Source organism: Aplidium turbinatum, chromosome 7, assembly GCF_918807975.1.
Source record: "Aplidium turbinatum chromosome 7, kaAplTurb1.1, whole genome shotgun sequence".
NCBI classification, from domain to species: Eukaryota; Metazoa; Chordata; class Ascidiacea; order Aplousobranchia; family Polyclinidae; genus Aplidium; species Aplidium turbinatum.
This window is the reverse complement of record NC_137478.1, coordinates 23,732,467-23,754,678: the sequence shown is the minus strand read 5'-3', so window position 1 is coordinate 23,754,678 and position 22,212 is coordinate 23,732,467. Positions and strand designations below refer to the sequence as shown.

At 36.7% G+C, this 22,212-nt stretch overlaps 1 protein-coding gene and 1 long non-coding RNA gene across 2 annotated transcripts; one reads left to right on the top strand and one right to left on the bottom strand.

The window, feature by feature from the left end:
- The first annotated feature begins 979 nt into the window (after nt 1–979).
- LOC145773865 (uncharacterized) lies at nt 980–4,299 on the top strand. Its single transcript, XM_082584987.1, has 3 exons — nt 980–2,199; nt 2,332–2,548; nt 4,165–4,299. Exons 1-3 carry the CDS (start codon nt 980–982, stop codon nt 4,297–4,299), a joined length of 1,572 nt encoding a protein of 523 aa, XP_082441113.1.
- A 1,203-nt stretch (nt 4,300–5,502) lies between these two features.
- LOC145774225 (uncharacterized) lies at nt 5,503–10,987 on the bottom strand. The gene is made up of 3 exons (XR_014290010.1): nt 10,936–10,987; nt 5,868–5,950; nt 5,503–5,569 (listed from the first exon to the last, which is right to left on the bottom strand). It is a non-coding gene; the product is annotated as an uncharacterized LOC145774225 (long non-coding RNA).
- Between the last annotated feature and the right edge of the window lie 11,225 nt (nt 10,988–22,212).

The window sequence follows — 22,212 nt, the reverse complement described above, 5'->3', positions numbered from 1 at the left end:
TTACTTCATCACAACACATTGATTTCACTTATTTAATTCTTCAACAAAGTTCAAACCTTCAGTGGAAGCCAAAGCATGACTACAACGACCTTCATTCATATCAACGCTGTTGTACCATTTGTCTTCAACAAAGTTGTAACTTTCACATGAAGTCAAAGCAGTGCCACCAACAGTGAAGATGGAATCTGTTCATGTATAAACAATGGTTCTCTTCAATGGTAATTTTGTTTAGAATAATAGATTAAATAGACAATAGAAAATTTAATAAATAGATTTAATCATTTTCATAATTAGTGCCAAAAAAAATACTAATGTTATAATAAACAATGCGAACAAATTTTGTTATGTATAAACGCTGGAAATAAAGCATAATTAAAATCGTGTTACAAACCAGATCAGAAACAAACCAATTATAATTTACGTTGCTATTCTTATTGATTCAAAGATCTTCAAAAAAAGAACCTTGATGATTTTCTGGAAGTAGGTAGGAACGAAAAACTCCTTGAGTTAAGTGGACACCTTCGTTACCAGAAAGTTATTCCATATTCATTCCACACTAAATGTGAGTGTATAGATTATGCTTGCTAATTCCCTAGAAAAGATTTCTTGGAAGACGAAAATGAGGGATGGCACAAGGTTTTCAAAAATAAAAACGGACAACGAGAAAAAAATAAAATAAACTACGCAGTAATAGACTATTACTAAGCTATATTATAGATTATGTTTATTACTTCTCTAACAAAAGATATTTGGCGGAGGAAAATGAGGAGTGAGAAGAAGTTTTAAAAAAAAATAAAAACAAAAATAAAAATTTAAATAAACTACGTCCTCGCCCTCTATGCCAGGGGCAAGCAACCTTTTCAACACATGGGCTAGTTAATTGAGGGCGCAGGATTACAATTGAATTCTTATTAATATTTTCATCTTTTTGTTGTTCAATCACTCCAAGTACTGCACATGAAGATATATATGCATATGAATGGAGCATGAATGGAGCACAAGAAGTGATCAGGAAATTGTATTGGGTCTTGGGGACTTTAATGGCCACGTTGGCCAACAAATTGATGGGTTTGAAGGTGTTCATGGAGGGTTTGGCGTGGGAGAAAGAAATCGCGATGGAAGGCGACTACTTGAGTTCTGTGATGAAAAGGACCTGTGTGTTGCAAATACCTGGTTTAAGAAAGAGGAAGGAAGAAAGGTGACTTTCAGTGCAGGTGGAAATGAAACCGAAATTGACTTTGGGTTGGTATGCAGGAAAAACAGAAAATTGATCAAAGATGTGAAAGCGATACCATGCGAACTTCAGCATAGGTTGGTGGTTATCGATTTGGACAAGAAAGGTCTGAAGAAAACTGTAAATAAAAAAAGGGTGATCAAAAGAAAAGTTTGGAAGTTAGAAGATGCCGACACAAGAGAAAGGTTTAAAAGGAGAGTTGAAAGTCTTGTTCACAACGATGTGAATGATGTATGGGGATCCTTCAAGAATGGAGTTCTGCAAGCTTGCGATGAAGTTTGTGGGAAAACAAAAGGCAGGATGGATCGAGGAGATACGTGGTGGTGGAATGAAGATGTCAGGGAAGTAATTGGGGAGAAAAAAGTCGCATACAAGGCTTGGTGCAGAAATAGATCAGAAGAAACTAAGCTCAAGTACAAGCAATTGAAAAATCGGACAAAGAGAATAGTTGCAAAAGCTATGAAGAAAGAAGCTGAGCAGGAATTGACCAAATTAAAAAACAGTCCTAACGAAGTATATAAGTTTATGAAGGTTATGAAGCGGGATGGGAAAGATGTAGATGGTGGACGATGTATTAAAGGAAGGGATGGAAAACTTGGTTTCAGTGAGAAAGATCGTGGAAGAATTTGGAAAGAACATATGGAGATGATAATGAACGAGGAAAACGATTGGGATCAAAATGTGGAAGCCGACGTGGTAGCAGGTCCATTAAAGAGAGTTACTCGAGAGGAGGTGACGCAAGCAATGAAGAAAATGAAATCGGGGAAGGCTCCTGGACTATCTGAAGTCACTGTGGAAATGATACGCGCAAGTGGAGAGACAGGACTGAAAGCAATGCAGGAAATCAGTCAACCTGTGTTAGATAGAAAAGGAATGCCAAATGAATGGAAGATGAGTGTGGTGATACCCATCTTCAAGGGAAAGGGTGATGTCATGGATTGTGGGTCATATAGGGGAATAAAACTGTTGGAGCATGCAATGAAGGTAGTGGAAAGGGTGTTGGAGAATAGAATAAGATCTGTGGTGAAGCTGGACGAGATGCAGTGTGGATTTATGCCTGGGAAGGGAACGACAGATGCTATTTTTATTTTGAGAAGGTTGCAAGAGGAATATCGGGACAAGGGTAAGAACTTGTACATGTGTTTCGTGGACATGGAAAAGGCGTTTGATAGAGTTCTAAGAAGAGTGATGGAATGGGCAATGAAAAAAAAATTAATGCCAGAAGCTCTCGTGCAAGCCGTAATGGGTCTTTACGACGGTGCAAGGACGAGAGTTCGCGTTGGATCTGCCCTCTCAGACGAGTTTTCGGTGAAGGTCGGTGTACACCAGGGTTCTGTCCTCTCTCCTCTAATCTTTGCCATTGTGATTGATGTGATTACCGAATGTGTAAGAGAAGATTCATTAATGAAAATACTGTACGCCGATGATTTGGTTTTGTTGAGTGACACAATGGAAGATCTGAGAGGGAAATTTGAGAAGTGGAAGGAGTCGTTTGAATGTAAAGGTATGCGAGTGAACATCAAAAAGACAAAGGTCGTAATAAGCGGAACGGAAGGGGAAATCACAATGAGCAAAATTGACCCATGTGGCGTCTGCGGAAGAAGAGTGATGGCAAATTCTGTTACATGTACGAAATGCAAGAAATGGGTGCATGGAAGATGTGCAAAGATGAAGAGAGTGACATGCAGATCTGGAGATGGTTTTGAATGTGAAAGATGCAAGAAGATTGAGGAAGGAATGATTGGTCCTGTTGAAAAGCTGAATGACGAAGTTGAATCAGTAAATGCCTTTTGCTATCTAGGAGATAGATTGAATGCCAGTGGTGGTTGTGAAGCAGCAGTGACTGCAAGAGGAAGGTTTGGTTGGGTGAAATTCAGAGAGTGTCGAGAGTTGTTATGTGGTAGAAGATTTCCGTTGAAAATGAGAGGAAGAATTTATACTAGTTGTCTGAGATCTGCAATGCTGTACGGAAGTGAGACATGGTGCTTACGGGAAAACGAATTGGCGATTTTAAGAAGAACTGAGAGAGCGATGGTGAAAGCAATGTGTGGTGTAAAGCTGATGGACAAAAGGAATACCGAAGAACTTATGAGCTTGCTTGGGTTGAATGAGAGTGTTGATAAGTTGGCAAAAGCGAATGGAGTGAGGTGGTATGGGCATGTTTTGAGAAGGGATGAAGATGATGTTTTGAAAAGAGCGCTGGAGTTGCGAGTGGAGGGTCGTAGAAAACAAGGAAGACCAAAAAAAACATGGAAAAAGCAAGTTGAGGAAGAAAGCAGCAAGGTGGGGTTGACAAGAGAGGACGCGCTAGACAGATCGATGTGGAGGCAGGGTGTGAAGACGATTGCGGCACTTGGAGGTGAATCCGGCCACCCTCGGTAACGGGGACATCACCAAATTAAAACTGGACTACTATTACTACTACTACATGAGTTGTCAGAGCTGCAATGATTTGGAAGTTAAAAAATACCAGCCACATAGGGGAAACACTGGTGTCTGTCGCTGTCAATTCTTGCTACACTCGATTGCTGAGAAACATAACATAGTTTTGTTCTATGTTGAAAAGTTTTTAAAAAAAATCTGTTTGATTTTGAAAGAACAACTTTCTTGTTTTCTATTCAAAATCGTAGAAATTTGGTTTCGTTATGGGCCGGAAACAAATATAAAATACATTAGAATCTTACAACGCAGAAAGCCTCATGAAGTGAAAAATGCTTGGTCTTGCGTATCCAAGGGCTTGATTAATGTATAGGAACTTGTTTGGCTCAGGGGTGGTTTAAGCAACACACAAAGTACTTCAAAATTGTTTGCGTTTATAAAAAATTTCTTTGCTTTGGTCTCCTTTCGAGTTCAACTTTTCATTTCAAGAAATTCCTTTACCAGATTTGCTGCAAATATTACTAGTTTATAACTATTTGATTACCTTTCAGAAAAAAGCAATCAAACTTTGCTTTCAACAAAATAGGCCTGTTGAAATATGGCAGATCAATGGGGTTCAATTTAATTTTGTCCTTGGCTATTTGGAACCTTATTTGCGCTGCAGTGATGATGCTCACTTAAAGTAGCGATTCTGAATCCATAATTAGGTTGTTTAAATCTGTTTTATTATGCCAGTCAATATGACATGTATGGTCGAGGCGATGTATCAACATGAGTATAAGATAGTCACACGGTTAATAAAAACTTTCATCTTGGACCTAATTTGCTCTGCAGCAGAGCAAAAGTAAATCACTACAGCAAGCATTTAAAATATCCTTTTGATATAAACATAAGTTAACATCGTATCGTAAGTCACATGAAAATTGTTTTCGTACTCCACATAGAATTTTTTTGCATGCTCGCTACAATCGTTCAGATAATCTTTATGCCACAAAGCTGGATGTCGAGTTTGATGATTTGCAGAGTGTTTTACAAATCTATTTTCTCTTTTTCAGTTTATTATCATTTATTAACATAAGCTGACATAGACATATAAAACTCTGCACTTTATTGTTGATACATTAATGTGCGTATTAGGTCCTATGCCTTGCTCTCAGCGCTTTGCGATCGCAGCCGTACGGACGGGTACATTGTTACACCGCATCTATTTCTTCAATGCTTAGTGCCAAGCAAGAACAAAGTTTAGTGCTAATTTTATAACGTCTCAGACACGACCCGACAAGGTATAGAACTCACGTCTACCGATCAAGAGGTGGGCGTTCTATTCACTACGCCACCAAGCCAGCGTTGCTAGCACATATAACATTGTTCTGAAGGCTAAATGGCTTGCAATGTCAATCTATGTTATTACAGAGTTCACCAGGTCGTGACGTCATAATTTGATTAGCATCTCTGCAAGAAATAAAACAGGCTGGTGAAAACCGTTGAGAAAGTCAGCGCCCTTCATTAGTTTAGTTTGTCATGATACCACTCAGCCCTCTTTTCTGTTATTAGGTGAAAAGATTCGCAATCACTACTTCAAATACATTAGGATGAACTTTATGTGACATTAATTAAAATAAAAGTGGTGATTTTGATGTAGAATAACTTTCAGCAGAAAGAGGGAGGGAAGCGTCGTAATAAGTTCCCTAAGAATAAACATAACCAATAACCATGCTTTACCTGCTTGTTGTGGGACCAACTTAATTTGAATCTAAACTCAAGTGGATTCTTACCATTGCAAACCACAGAAGCAGCTTCATTTCTTACAACATTTGTCGAAGCAAGTTGAGTCCAACCAGATCCTTCATCATTTAACTTGAATCTTTCAACCACTTTAGTTGCATATCCACCGATAACAAAAACCTCACTTTTATGACAAACAGCTGATCCAAACTCGTGTTCAAAGTTTGTGTTCTGAAGAAACATAAATTGTTAAGAATGCGCAAGATCAACAACGTCACGATTTCACAAGACTTGCTTGAATGTCCGACATAATTTCACATCAATTGTGAAACGTCGAGTGCAATCATTGCAACTGCATGCGATGTGTTTGCTGAAGCGCAAGATATCACAAACACGAAAACATTTAAATATTAACAGCTTGGAGCTCACAACTCATAGTACAACATTATCTTTATTTTGAGCGAACCTCATCAAACAATAAATGCACTCATCCTAGTAACAGTAAACCCAAAAACTTTTAATGTTTTACCAAGAAGTCAGTTGCTTCTTTCTTTCTTACGTCATACTTCCACACATTCTTTTCATGAAACGCAAGAAATTGATTCCTCGATTCTGAAACAAACAAAAAAGGAATAAATTTAAAATATTTAAGAATAATCAGCGTGTCTATATGATTTTTACAGCAAGTACAGAGGAAGAACCCGCGAGCTTGACATTCACACATTGACATTCACGCATTCACACATCATCAGCTCGTGGTATACGACTTCTCATTACATGCGAGATTGCAAGGGTGCTCTTGCATACTGAATTCTAACGAATTTTTTATCACTGCATATTTTCTAAGAAAACAGTTACATAATACCATGTGGAATGAAAACTACAAAATTGCAAGCAAAAGCGGCTTTTCCGGTTACATCGCTCTTTGTTTTGCTTACTGTACGTCACAGTTTCGTTTAGGCTATTGTGCAAAATCCAATTTTTTTTGTGAAAACTAAAAACCACTTTTGCTTCCTTGCTTTTGGCTTTTTTTTTCTTGCGATCTTCACCGCCTATCTACCTCAAAATAGTAGGTCTTGTGTTATATTTAGTGAAATTGGCATATCCATGTTGATGTAGGTCTACAAGCAATCACTGATAGTTCGACGTACTAGCGATTTTCTGCAAATGGTCTCATGTCTCACTGCTAATGCTCATGTTCACTGCCAGTGGTGTACGCAGAGGGGGCCATTGCGCCATGCCTCAATTCATTCTATTTCTATAATGTTCATTTTTTGCGTTGTTGTCATTGTGTAGTGCAAACATGTTACTGTTCAAGAGTGGTTTTGGGTAGCAAGGCCATATTAACCGCCTCTTGTATCCAAGGGGCACGGCTGTTTAGGGGCCCACTCATTTCAGTTTGTTTGATTTTTTTTTGGCTATTTGAAATGAAAAAAAATTGTAAATATTGCTACAGAAGCTCGATATTCAATAGCTTTAATCACGCAAGGCCCTATTTACCTCTTCCAAAACCTCAGTTAGGGGGCTTACATTATGTTTAGGGGCCCACTTATATTTATATTTGGCTGGTGCAACGTTTTTCGGTAATTTTATATAAACACTGTGACAATACCGTTACAAAACCTCGACATTTTATGGCTTAGACTGCATCCATCTGTTTTTTATTGTTGATGATCATTTGGAATAACTATTTGAAATAAGCAAAACCAGTAATTCTACGTTATTTTGTTGAGGTTTACAGAAGAAATAATAACCAACTACGCTCTCGCTTTCTTGGAAATTGTCTTTCAACGGTTGATAGCATAAGACTTGTCCAAAATGAAATGCTCGTGAAACGGCGAAGATGTTCAATACTAGCATCCAGAAGCGTTGACAAGGACTATCCACCACAAAGGCAACTTTTGCATTCGAGATGATTTCTTTAATTTAAAAACTCTTTAGGAGGAGGGGTTGCATACTGAAGGAAACTCCATGTCGCCAAATTCTTTTGTAACTACCTTGCTTGAATAAGCTGTTTTGCATTCAACTCAGAGTCTTATTTTTGTTTTTTCAAAACAAACGCTGAGTCAATCTTTTCCCTAGTTTTTGGTTTTGTATTTCAAAAGTGATGCAATTACACGTTTTAGAGACGGCCTTTTTCATAGCCAAATTGTCCACTGAAAATGGTTTGAAAAGTCTTTTAGATAATTATTTTAGTTAAGCTCCATATTCCTTTGCATTGTTATGTGGTCAAAAATGGAGTCCCAACAGATTGTGGAGTCAGCCTGATATTTTTGATCCGAACTCACAAGCAATGGTTTGAAAAAGATTTTAGGCACCTTTACTAAAAATTAGAGACCCACTAGTAAATTTCGGAGGGAGGGGGGCGAGATGGTGCTCACACGGTCCTGTCGGTTAGGCCTTCTTTTACGTTATACTGTAGGGTATAACTCAGAGTGCGATAAATTTGGTTTAAACTACCTACCGTAATAAATTGCATTCGATATTTATAGTTTTTACAGAGAGGTTCGATTTATTCTTTAGTCTAAAAATATTGCCTGTTTATATTGAATTATCAGTTTTTACTTATCCGTTTAAGCCTACCATCATGCTTTTGATATTTACATATCTAATAACAGTGGTGGGCACTAGTTACTTTGAAAGTAACTGAGTTACAGTTACAGTTACTTCGCTCAAAAAGTAACTAGTTTCAGTTACAGTTACCGTTTTTTAAAAAGTAACTAGTTACAGTTACTAGTTACAGTTACTTTTCAAAGAAAATGGATGTATATGAGTACTGATCTAGAACTATTCTTCTTTCTATGAAGTACAAGATAAAAAATACATGATAAAGGGCAAGATGATACTTTGTTCGTAGCTGTTGCCTAACTGCAAAACAGCGACCACTCTGCTAGCTGTCCACATACTATAATGCTTCTAAGAATCCATAATCTTAAAAACAATAAAAAATTGAAAAAAACGACATGCACAGGACACTCCGTGATAAGCAATAGAGCGTGTCAATATTTTTATACGGGTATCTAAAATGAACGAAGAGTCACAACATCAATTTCTTTTCAGAAAGATCTTTTTCAAAATTAATGTTGATCGCTAAGTCCAGCTTGCTTTGGCTCCAAAATATCCTTTCCAAGGGAGAGCAGTCTTGCAACAGCAGCACTGGAGGGGATAGGGGTATTGTATGGTTTGGTTTTTGAATGGTTTTTGAATCTTTATCCTCGGACTGACAAAGCCTTGATAGGTTATTCCTGGTACTTGTTCGCATACTTGTAGAGGCTCTTGACGCAGGGCCGGTTACCGAGATTGGCAGAGTGAAGTTTTCCGATTGTTGAAGTGTTGTTGCGGAGAAATTATTCTATTCACTAGGTGCCGCTGAATGGAGAGCAGTCCTGAAATGCGTTGCTCAAGCGCACACCCCGAGAGTCGAACCAGCGCCGCGTGATCTTGAGCCCGACGCGTAACCACTGAGCTAACGGGGCGGACGCAAGAACAAACGCCTCATGGCTTCCTTGGGGAATGCATCAGACGCAACTGCCTTTGTTGGGTTACGTTCAAAAAATTCATTTAAAATTTTTGCGGCACTAACTTCCTTTTATTTTGTGTTTTCAAATAACAGAGCAAAAAAGTCATCTGTTGCATGCCTGTCAACATCAGTGTCGCTGTTGCTTGCTGCATCGTCGATGTTGAAATTGCTGTGGTTCTGTAATAGGTTAACAATTTAGGGATGTAGAGGCGTCTTAATTTCTTCACCCTTGTAAAGCCAAGAAAGTCGGAATTGTGGGTGAAAAGCAGCAGCTAACTGGCAGTCACTATCATCAAAAACATGGCCAAATCTGTTTTCCAAAGATTTCAACAATCGGGTTGTAATGGCAGGCAGACAGCCACCTTGTCGCTGTTTCGAAGTTCTTGTAGTCTTTTCCTCGTCATGCCCATATATGCCTTCTCTTCTGATTGCAGAATGTCCAGATATTGGCATATCGGTGGCATTACCAGTGGGGTTTGTTTCAGTCTCTGATACTTTAGACAAAAACTAATCCATATTGACTTTCCACTACTAACTACCGCGTCTACCTGTGTTCAAAGCTATATAACCAAAATCTACAAAAAAAGAATCGCTTTACAAAAAAGGAGAAGCTGAAATTTCTAAAAACAGACAGCTTAGTGGTGGAACAAACAACGGATTGTGGCGTCACAGACATCAATCCGTATAGAACACTGCAAAATCCTAACTCGCAGTTTACGCGGCCTCCTTTCTGTCGCTGGTACACCGCAAAATCCTATCTCGCAGTTTACACAGCTCCTTTCTGTACACAACCTCGCTTCTTGTCGCCAAATGCCTATAATCTCTTCCAAACAAATAATTTGACCACTACAAAAAAACTGCCATAAACTGAAAAACAAACGACCAATTTTTGTTTGGGAAATCAAGTAACTGTAACTAGTAACTGTTGAAAAACGATAAAATAGTAGCTAGTTACCGCTTATCGTTACTTTTTAAAAAAAGTAACGAAGTTACAGTTACAGTTACTCAAAAAGTAACTAGTTATGTAACTAGTTACTTTTTTAACTAGTTACTGCCCACCTCTGTCTAATAATACAATCCAAAGCTACTCTTGATACAACATGTCAAATTACGGTATATCGAACGATCTCCTCCGCCAGTAAGAATATTCTGTGTACGCCACTGAACGTACCTTTAACGCTAACTACGTCGTGTACGTAAAACATTGTATGCGAGTGCTATATCACATTTTTTGTTTTCAATACAAAATCTATTAAAATAAGTAAACTAGTTGCTTCAAACTAACAAATTATCGTCAATGCTAGCTGAGTATGGTGTAGGCTAATCTTACACAATATGACTTAGTAGCTATTATTATTAGCACATGGGAGTCAATTCGTTTCGATTTAAAATAAATTTCGAATGCCGTTCGTTTAATTCGGTAGCAAGGAAATGAATGAATGCTCGTCTATCACTAATTACTATGCTCTTCAGGACAATAGTTGATTTCGCAATTATGACTCAATAATGATTTTAACTTTTCAAGCGGGCTTTTCTCTAGTCTGTAAAACACGGTATAATTTTTTTTTAATAATGCAAGTTGAATTGATGTGATCTCCGTGGGGCCGAGTGCCAAAAACAACACATTGTGAAACAACAGTCGCGGGCCATACAAATACGTATCGCGGGCCGGACGTGAGACATCACTGTTTAAGGACTAAGTAACAGCTAGTAGTGGACTTTGGTTAGCACTATTTCCATGACAAATTTGATTGGACAATATTCATTGATTTATTAACCTTTAGGGAAATCACACAGATATTTTTAGACGTTTGGAGTCACTGAACAGACTATTCAAATTGTATAACCTTCCTAAATTTGCGCTGGATCAATGTAAAAAAATCAAAAAAAAGACTCCAACCTTTGATTAGTGACGTCAATAAACAAACGATTTAAATCATTTGACTCTGCTTTGATTAACTTTCATCAATAATGCGACACAAACTTTGTGGGTCTATAAAAGCTGTGGGACATTGTGACTCAATGAACAACTCTTACATGCAGTATTAAAATTTTAAACTAAAAAAGTTGTCCAAACCTTCCTTTGCTGAAGAAGCGGGAAAAACTTCAGTTGCAGCAGCACGTGGAATAGCAGATAGAAGTAAAATATTTGCACATTCCACTGAAGTCATAATCAATTCCTGATGAATTGAAAGGAAATTTAGCAAATTTACACGCAAGTTTAGTGTCAATATTTCAATATTTATCAGAGTTAGTTGTTTGTTGCAAAATCGGTTTCACAAATTCACATAAAATCATTTGTTAATTAGACTTCGGCACCAAAATTTACAAATGGTTGCAGATAAAAATATTCAAGTTCTTTTACACTATAAATCGTATGTTGGAGTGGAACCACTTTTGCTTAGTTTATATTGATCACATCAGTACGTTAGTTTATTGTTTTATAACGTTGTATTGAAAAACTTCTTGTCATTGCAACAACTCGTGTTATTTTTCACATCGGTATGGTGAGCTGAATGTAACACTTATCATAATTCTTACTATTTAATCTTGAAAAAGTTGGTTTAGACTTATGATTGTACAAGTATTATATATAGTACATTATGCCATCTCCTACAAACTTTCAAAATGATCACATAAGTGACAATATTGAATGGACATTGGGCAACACTATTTTGTTGATATTTATTTCATTACTTTTCCTAACACTACCATGCCCGTTACAAACATATAAGAATTATCATCAGCAACAACATATGCTCACTGTTAGTACATATTGGTTAGCGATTACTAAGTGTAATGTTTGTCAGATTTACCTCTTTCAATGCAACATCTTGCAAGAAATTCCAGGATAGTTTCCCAAGTTTAACAAAACTGAAAAGTTTAACCATGTGCTTCTTACGTGTGGCGACGTCATGTTTAACCCAATTTATAAGCGCATGAAACACATTTTCTTCAGAAGATACCTGAATGACGACATCAATTATTACTGCACTTCATCACAAATGAGTATTACGTCACAGAACAACAAGATATGAAATGTCGACTCCATGTTCTTCTGCTCAGTTCATGGAATGGAAAGCAGATAACGGACAAGTAAACAATTTACCTGAATGTTATGTCCAGTATTTCTAACATTATTTGCACTTTTGAACAGTGGCGGCTCGTCAGAAGGTGCTGCGGTACTGCAGCTGCCTCCTGGCGTAATTTCACCTGTTGCACATATAACCTAATGTATAACCCAACCTTTATTGAAGAACCTAATGTATGTGTATTTCTTGAAATTCTTCTCAAACCAATCGTCATTAGTTTTGAATAAGAACGGCAGTCACAAATTTTAACTTTTCTGTAAGTGTCAACATTTCTAGCTTAAAAGCTGCTGTTGTGCACTGCTTCAAATCGAGTTACATTTAAGTAGAAATCGCTTATTGAAGCTTTTATAAATTGTGTAAACATCGATATTTTGCCGTGTATTAACCATTTAGGCACTCCCCAATTAGTTGTTGCTTACTGCGTGTTTACCATGGAGAATAAGAATTTGATATCACGGACGGTTTGGATAATGAACGCTTGAACGGGCAATGATTACTTGTAATGTGACTTGCCATCTACATTTCTTCGCACCCACAGGTCGCACTAGCCTTGATTTATGTGACTTGCCCGAGAACATGTACAATGCTCACAAATCAAATAACTTGCAAACAGTCTGGTTCAATTTTGTTTGTGGAAATTGTGATTGTGAAATTCTATTTGGAGTCTTAATTTGAAATAATACAATTTTTCAAATTATGACTCCAGAAAGGCACATCACATGGCGGTGAATTACGCGAGGCAAGAAACCGCATCACACAACAAATTATGAAAAAACGTTTAAGAGATAGGAAGCACCTGCGGCAAACAACTGCATATATAGGCGAGGATTGCATGATTTTATGAGCAAAGCCTCGTGGATTTTCGTCTCAAATTCGGTGCAACATTTACGCACAATTCTAAAAGACTTCAAGGATGGTTTGTTGTTTGAACATGTTTGACAATCGAAGATATGGTCTTCAATTGCACTTTTTCTGTTCAAATTAGTTAATAGTTACTCCTCTGCTTTGCAGTTTCATTTTTGTGTGTTTCGTTTTTCGATTCATTATGTAGATCAGTTATTTTCAATGTAGATGTTATTATAAAATCAGTTATTTTCCGTTACTTGAGAAGGGCTAACTTAAGTATGGCCGAAAACGTTCGTAGTTTATAGTTTTATGTTCACTCTAATTGTATCATTGTATGTTAAATGCCGTGTGGTTGCTTGGTTTTATCAGTCTATAATTTGAAATAGGCCTACAAACCTTTTTCTCTTCCACTTGCATCACTTCAAACATCACATCTGGTGTTAGCTCTTTGAATTCTTTTCCATCGATGACTGATTCAAAGTTCTCAGCAATGACAATGTTAGCTTTTGCCACAACTTGGTCCAGATCATACATTTTCGAATATGCTTGAATTGTTAAGAAATTCGTCACATCAATTTTATCAAGAAGAAATTCGATGCAATATTGCTTGAGATCTAAACAACAACGAACACCATGCAATAAACTTTTAGTCAGAAAAATTGAATCAAAATCATTCATCAACAACTTAAAAATTATAACTTCTGTCGTTGTACTGATAGCTTCGTCACAATTTAAAAACAAAAAAATGTTCAAATAACTGATTGTTTTAAAATTTAAATGATTAAAGTTATCATAAACTGTTGTGAAAAACCTTTTCTCACATTCAAAGAACACAAAAACAGATTACTTTATTCTTTTAAACAATCGTTAACACTTACTTGGAATCTGCAGGTAATTTGCAGCTTCAAGCAAATTGTATACGTTTTCACTTGTGACCACCACTTCACAAGTATACATGAAGTTTAAAACAGCTTCCATGGTATCCTCTTTCACTCCGTGGATATTTGCTTTGCTTTCATATTTTTCCTTCATCTAACAATTCACAAAATAAACAAAGCTGGGTCAGTGGGTCATTAGCATTACGCGTTTACCAAGATTATGATGTTGATCAAGTGACCAACAAATGAGTTTGTACAAATAAACAATTGGGAGCTGAACAGAGATGAAAATACCTTTCAGCTTAACTAATTATATATATCATCTCTGGTCAAACTTCAAGTGAAAATAATTTTAATTTATGTTATAATATACATTTAATCTGGTTAATTTTGTTTTTCTAACAACGTTCCCAAATCTACATCTACGTTTACTGCAATGAGGAATGAGGATACTTTAAGTTCGAAACAGTGGCGTCTCTGACAGTCAATGTATACCGCATATACTTGTTATATAAAGTAGCTTACACAACAAAATGTCCAGAAGCGTGTTATCTTTTCTATGCCAGGCCTAGACCCTAATATAATTGCTATGTATTTTGTGATTGAATAGTTTTAAAAAAAGTAATAACCAAATTGGTCAATTCTTTATAATTCAATAAATCTTGACAAAACCTTTTTTTCCTGCATCATTTCATGAATCAGGCCTCGAAACAACTTTTTTTTTTCGGCGGCCAAACGTGTCCGACTGAAGCAAGTTGTTCGGCGGCCAATCACAAGCACATGGCGGCCATCGGAACTTCGACACGCATTAGTGATGCAAGTCGCGCCGCGCACGCGACCGCTTTTGACTTTTTGCTGCGTGTCGCGCCGCGTGGAAGGTTGAAATGACAAACCCGCGCCGAGCCGCTTGCCGCGTAAACTTTCAAGAAATTAAACTTTCGTAAACGCAAACTTTCAACTTTTCAAGAAAATCAGTTATGAAACTTCAAATTTAAATTGGAAACACGGATCAGTTTTTTTTCCTTTGGAAACCCTAAGCTGGAAAGCTATGCAAATGCAAATTGCAAATGGCTTGCAGTTGACAGGGTTTTGGGGCTGGCTTGTCAGGGAAGCTGTACAAATGTTTTTGGTTAATAGCCTAGCTGATAAGCTCAGCTCCCAGGCTATAGGCCTAGCGCAACTACCGCATTAGTTACTATAACAGTTAGCCCAGTGAGTTCAGGCTATAAGTTTTACTCTTGTGTGTGTAGTTCATATAGACACTGACATTAAAATTGCATTATTGCTTACAAAAAGTGTTCAATAGTCCTGATACTGGATCCAGGAACATTCTATTTTTCTTAGTTTGTATTATGTCTATTAGAACTTAGATGCATTGCTGATAAGAGAATATGATCTGGTTAGCCTAGTCAATTAGTGCACAACTGTACTGGTAGGTTACCAGTTATATGCCATGGGTGCTTTTTGCTACAATTAACTTTTTAAAAAATAACGCGTTAAAATATTTTTTAAAAATTCAGTAATTTGCGGTGTGCGGTGCAGTATCAAAGTTCCAGATAAATTGCGGTGTGCGGTGCGGTGCGCGGATAGATGAGTCAGTTGCGGTGCGGTGTGCGGATAAAAAATTTGGGTTCTGCATCTCTAACACGCATCAACATCAGGGTTGATCTCTAAGTGGTCAAAACTGGTTTTGACTACTTAGCGGTTTAAACCTGGCTTTAACCGGTGAAAACTAGGTTTAAACCGGTCAAAACCCAGAAAAATATTTTTATGTAGCGAATGGTCGGCTACCTGGGCTATTTAGGAAATATAAAAGCAGTTGTGAGTTGTGACCATTTTGATATGCAGGCCTCAAAAGAGCTGGCGGTCATGGCCGCCTGAACTTTCATTAATGGCCGCCAATACCAACCTGTCAGGCAGCCGCAGATAGCTGCCTGAAAAATTCGTACAAAAAATTATATTTATCTTGGATTTTTCTCTTGTTTCAGCGTCGCCAAAAACAAGACATCAAACAGCGTTAAGACTACTACCTTAATTACATGTCGTGCTACGTCTTATGTGCTACGCAACGGGAGGGATAATGTTGGGCAACTTTTATGGCAAAATTGATGGCAAATTTTTTTCATAAAAAAAAAGTTTGTTGGAATAAATTCTTGTACTTCAGTTGGCTATGCAAATGGTTCATCGTTCTACCAAGCATTTTTTGGTTCATCAGAAACTTATTTTTAGAATTTGAATTTTCTCAATAATTAAAATAACCAACTGATTGAAATATCAAAAATAAACAGATAAATTGAATATTTTTTGTTCCAAATCCAGCATTTAGGTTATTGTTGATCAAAACAAAATATAGTTGAACATCATTACTAAACATGGAAAGTAATATTTTTTATTCAATTGAAAAGCAACTTGATTCATACACTAAAGGAGTTTTGACCAGTAATAGGTAGTCAAAACTGCCCGGTTTAAACCAGGTTAACATAACCCTGATCAACATACAGTCTTCGAAATTAGCACATTTTTACTTCGGCAGAAGCGAAAAATATACTAGAGTAGTCTATCACGACCGCACTGTTTGATTTGTTGTGATGTAACAATGCCAAAAGTAGCGATAAAGCAAGGTACAAGATACGCACGTCGCACGTTGTTACAGCAATTCATGTTAAATAACTCACGGGGTAAAGTAAGTTTATTTTGGGTTGATTCAACGTTCGAGTCAGCACAAATCGATTTAATTTTCCCGGCGGGTTATATTGCGTAACAACAATGCCCAATAAAAAAGTTACGTTTGTTTTACATTAATTCGACTTCTAGCAACGTTGAATTATCATAAAATAACGTCAATTGCTCAACCAGGTTCTGGTAACAGATTAATAGCTCCCTGCGAGAAGATTGCCTCGATTTACGTATACACTAGCATAATTTCGGCACAATTGGGATACTGCGAACAACACAAAGTCTGTTTGATAAAGAACTAGCTGTCAGAATCGGAATAATCAGATGCTGTTTTGGAGCAAGAGGTTGTCGCGTCACCACTGGAATCAGACACATCAAGAGGCTCATCGCTTGGCTGTAAATCTACACCGTCTTTGCCGTTCGCAATGAAGCGTCCAAGTTTTGCGGCTTTCGGGCTTTGATACCAATCCACACGCCTCTTTCTTTTTCATAGAGATCCATCAGGGTGTTGACTAGGGTGTTGCGATTTTTAAAAAAATTTTGATTTTAACTTTGGAAATATAAATGGGAGGTGGGAAATGGCCAAAATATGAGGTAGAAAAAATTTTTCAAAAAAATATTAAAGTTTAGGGGTCCCACGCTCATCCCGAAATTTTGGGGGGCTCGCGACTAGTGAAATCTGGATATTTTAGTTAAATACGTATTTTTTGGATTTAATAGGGTATGCAACATATTGCTGCAATCAGAATTTTATGAGGAATAAACTGATGTAAAAATAACATTCACTTTTAAATGTTTAAAAAAAAAATTATTTACACATGCCACAATTTTAGGTTATAAAAGTGCAACAACAATGACATTGAAAGTCGGTTATTCAAAGTTTGTTAGATGAGCAACCAGCAGTCAAGCATTTTAGTTAAAAGATCACAGTTATCAATTCCTAGAGCAGTGGTTCTCAACCTGTCGTCTGCGGACCCCTGTATGTCCGTGAGAAAACATTACGAGTCCATGATTACCTTGATGAATTTTGGAAGAAAAAAAAACGAAAAACGATCTTTTTACTTTCATTTCTCTCATTAAATTTGCTTACATTGAAAAAGTTACGGCATGCCACTTTGGGTCACCTTAATATTCAAATACTGGTGACATTTCTTGAACAATTCATTTTCTTATTTGAGCAACTGTTTAACCTGATATTTGCCGCAGGAGTCATAGCCGCAATGCAATATGACACAGTACAGTAGTTGAGAAGCATAATTATTACAATAGTCAATAGTATGTTAATTGAGTTTCAGGCAAAATTTAGGTAGGGGTCCGCAGAATTAATAATTTGTCTAAAGGGGTCCGTGACAACAAAAAGGTTGGGAACCACTGTCCTAAAGCAAAGTGAATAGCTAGGGCACAATTATTGAGCCTTGGAAAAATATTCTTCCCACAAATTATGTTATTTATTATCATGTTTTCGAAAAGTAAAGTGATGACTCCAGAAGCTGTTAACATTGCGACAGCATCGGTTAATACAGAAAAACTACTTTTAACCAATCCTGCATTCTTTGACATTACCAGTCAGTGCTCTCCTTGCCTTTCAGTTGCTTCACCAGGCCACTGGATGTCTTTTAAAGACAATCAAATGGCAACTGAAAGGTTGATAGGAAATTTGACCAGATGCATTCAAAACAGAAAGGTGAAAGACAGCGACGATAATATGACAGATGCTGAGATGAAAACAACAGACAATAAAGTTAGAGCATAATTATGCTCTCACTATGACGTCAGAAGCAAGTCATAAATACTGTGAAGACTGGAGACACTTGATAAAACTTGTTTTTAACACCTTTCTTAGGACTCGCTTTGCATTGGATCGTGTATTTCGTTTGTTTAATGTAAGTTACAATTTTTTACAACTTTTACTATGGTTAGTTTTTATTTCATTTCTAATTTTCTAGTGCTAAAAAGTTTGCTTATTTCCAAATGGATTGTGGCCAAAATTCTGGTTAATATGATGTGGTACTTGACCTTTTAATATGGGGCCAAGCATTCAAGCAGTCTACCAGTCGTGGGGCCCAGTCCAACAAAAGACTTGTAATAGAACCCTAAAAGGGTTTCCAGTGTTGAAGTGGTCAGACAATATGTCTGAAGGACATACGTGTGGTCCCTCTGGTTCATATGCATAAATAAATATTAAAAAAAGTGAATTGAATGCAAAGTTTTATGTTTTGCTAATCGCTCGCTAATTTTCTTCAAATTTTGAGATTAGTGTGATCTTTGCTTTGTTGGTAAGATTAAAATTCAGAAGGTACGGTAATTCTGCGCATCCTCAAATTGAAAGTAAGAATGGTTGCATGTAGGGCTTGTAGGCTAACAATCACTAAAAATTTGTTTTTTATGTCTAAGTGGCCTTTTATTTTATGTTGTTTACGAGGCAGTCCATTATAATACAACAAATCAATGCAACCACTAGGTTGCAGAATAAGATGGTTCAAATATATATATGTTGTAGCCCAAGTCCATCAAAAATTTACTTTTCAAAATCAGGTAAGTGGTTGCCGAGTTAGAGACTTGGGCCGTCACTAGGTGGTGCACTTCATCCGCATAACTAATTTTTGATTTTGGACACTATACTAAAGGTAGAAAGATGGTTGAAGTGTCTATTCCACCATTTTTGAGGATGCAGAATCCAAAAATGGCTTTCTTTTTGGTCTAAACCAAGTATTTTAGGAGGTATTGGACGTTTGTAAAAATTAGTTGTATTAATGGAATGCCTCTAACCTATTCTGCAAAATAAGAAAAAAAACTACTTTTAATCAGTTGCCTAAAAATTTTCAAAATCCTATCAATCTCATTTTTGTTTATTGCAGCTCATTCTACATTCAATTCCGACAAAAATGATATGTAACATGACATATCTATCATTTATAATGTAGATTTCACAACAATTTAAAAATGTTGCCATTCGCGACCAAAAAGGAACTTTTCGGGGTAAGCGTGGGACTTCTAAATATTAATATTTTTAAACAAAAATTTTTTTGGTGTGGTTTTGGAAGATTTCCCACCTTACAATCATACTTCCAACATAGGTTGTAAAATTTGCAACACCCTAGTGTTGACTAAGGAACAAATCTATGGCTGTGCCATAACGACTGGGAGGAATGTCTAACCCTAACCTTATAAGCGCTCGTGTGGCCTCGGCATTTTTATTGCCGACGCTAATGCGCCATTTGCCGACGCTAATTTCGAAGACTGAATATATCGCATCAATAAAGCGTATTGTGATGTCACTTGCATCCTGCGGATGTCAGACATCAGCTGCTTGGTCAATCAATAATGTTAACAAGTCAAGCATAGACACTGGACAGTGTGTATTTTGATTTATCGGGTGCTTTGACTGCTTTCTAATCCTTTGTGATTATCGGTGGCAAATTACAGTATACATAATTACATATATCATATACAATTATATAATACATACTACATAGTATTAAGAAAATAAGCAATGACAGATTAAGTTTCTAAATTATAATATTATATATATATCTTAGGGTGCCACAGGCGCCCTCATGTGACCGGAATCACCTGAACTTTTTTTCTGGTGTGACATTTCACATATTAAGGCACTTTGCAAAGTTTGATTGAGATTGGACAAAAATTGGATGTGCAGATTGAAAACGAAAGTCTAAACTGAAATACAGTAAAATTAGGGGATTTTCCTAGTTTGAACATCAGTTTTTTTGCTATTTCTCATCTTTTTCTCAACATTGAAACAAGGTAAATTCAAGAATTAGGTTAGGAGACCAGTGCCAGTATGTCAAGATCTCATTGAGGTCAAGCATGACAGCTCCGCGCCTGTTACATTGATTCACCATCTTGCAACATTGAATCAACATAGCTGGCTTGACCTCACTCAGGGTCTTGGAATAATGGCTTAAGTATTTCTTCTTCTGTTGAATCAGTGTTGCAGCGCCCATAAATTGCCCCAAAAAAATGCCATCATGAAAGCATCTCAACTGGAAAAGTTAAAGAGGTTTCTACAATTTACAGTTTATTTCTATGTATCATGGTGGTTTACATCCCCCATTAGCTGTGATGCTCCGCTGAATGACCTACAATTATTACAAGCATTGTCTGCATACAGAGAAATTGATTCAACAGTTTCTCAATGTGCACTCAAAGCTTTTAAGAAACATTTGTGGTATTTAACAGAGGAAATGATTCCATTATCACTATTTAGTGGCAATATTTCTAATGCTGACAAGGATGCAATTTCTCAGAAATTGCAACAACAACAGAACAATAATGGGATTTTCCTGAAAAGATGTGGAATTGGATTTGGAAAGCCAATTTTTCCAGATGTCACTGAACTTAGTGAAAATGCTTCCCTGCCTGATTTTGTCGGTCCCGATTCGTGGAACTTTTTTCATCTCATGAAGACAAACTCCTCATTTCTTTCTAAGTCATCCGATGAGTGGCATGAAGAACAATCATATGTTGAGGCGAAAAAGAAAGTTGATGCTTTCAGAGTCGTTAATGATGCCGCTGAGCGAGGCGTCAAGTTGGCCCATGACTTCTTGTCAACTTCAAACCTTGAAGAACGCTACCAAAACATTCTCCAAGTAGTCGAAAATGCGAGGAAGGTATTACCTAATCAACGTACTCGACAACTACAGTCTGAGGGCACATGGTTTTTAACCATGTAATTGTCAAAGTACTGACTGTATAACTCCATAAAGTGTTGTCAGCTTACACAACGTTGCAATCAGCATTATTTGCAGCCTGTCATAGCATACCAGTAGTCTATTATGCCGCATTTTACTTTGTAATTAGATACTAGATAGTTGTGTGTTATTAATTGCCATTTTACCTTTCCATTTCACTATTATTGCAAGAGTTAAAATAAATGTAGGCCTCCATAAATTTTACGCTATTGTGATTTTGTTGTTAAGTAGTGGATGTCTGGACTCTAAGCATTGTGCTTTGTGTTTATCTTTCTGTGTTACGTTTTTACTATGTTTACTTGTTTAGTGCGTAAAGATCCAAATTTTTGTTTTTGAGTCCAAGTTTCGTACAAATATAGCTGAGATTTTGATCTTCAAAGACCAAAAAGTTTTCAATAAACAAAAACGATTAGTTAATGATTTCACTTTTGATTCTTCAAATGCTGTAGTAGTTTCATCTCAATAGGCATTTTCTTTACATGGATCTTTTTTTATAATGCATGAAACCTCATATTTTTAGGCATTTTTCATAAATTGTTGAACATATACAATTGACACATGGTCTGTACGATTGTAAATTAGCAAGTAAGTTCACCAGAAAGTGTTCGAAGTTCAAATACTCCGTAACTGAGAAGAAATGTCTGAGTTTTGATGATCTAGAGAGGATTTTACTATTGAAGTTGTGCAAATTTACCTTTAAAAACTTTAAACTTAATCTGCACGTCCAAATTTTATCAAAACTTATTGAAATTTCTCACATATGCTTTTTTTACCAAGTGTCACATATAAAAAAAAGTTCAGGTGTATCGGACGCAATTTTAATTTTTGAGGGGCGCCTGTGGCACCCTAATATATCTACAAAATATAAAAGTGTTGATTCTCAAATTTGGTTCAAATGATAACCAAAAAGGCTTACCACTTTTCCGTAACACTTTAACATTTTAAATGAAGAAGCAAACAAATTTGGGACTATATAGTATTTAATAATTTATGTGTAACCAATTTCCAAACTCACCATCAACAAAAAAACAAATAAAGGGTCATTCCATGCCAAATGAGCAAATTTTTTGGAAAAATTACACCACATGTCATAGATTTTATTAAAATTTGGCATATATTATATACTTGTAGATGTCAAAGAAATATTAGG

What these genes read in the sequence shown, in the direction of transcription:
- LOC145773865 (XM_082584987.1), top strand. Translation starts at nt 980, where the DNA reads ATGGAGCATGAATGGAGCACAAGAAGTGATCAGGAAATTGTATTGGGT. An exon ending in TCATATAGGGGAATAAAACT is followed by an intron (nt 2,200 to 2,331) that starts GTTGGAGCATGC and finishes TATTTTGAGAAG; the next exon opens with GTTGCAAGAGGAATATCGGG. An exon ending in CAGACGAGTTTTCGGTGAAG is followed by an intron (nt 2,549 to 4,164) that starts GTCGGTGTACAC and finishes ATTACCTTTCAG; the next exon opens with AAAAAAGCAATCAAACTTTG.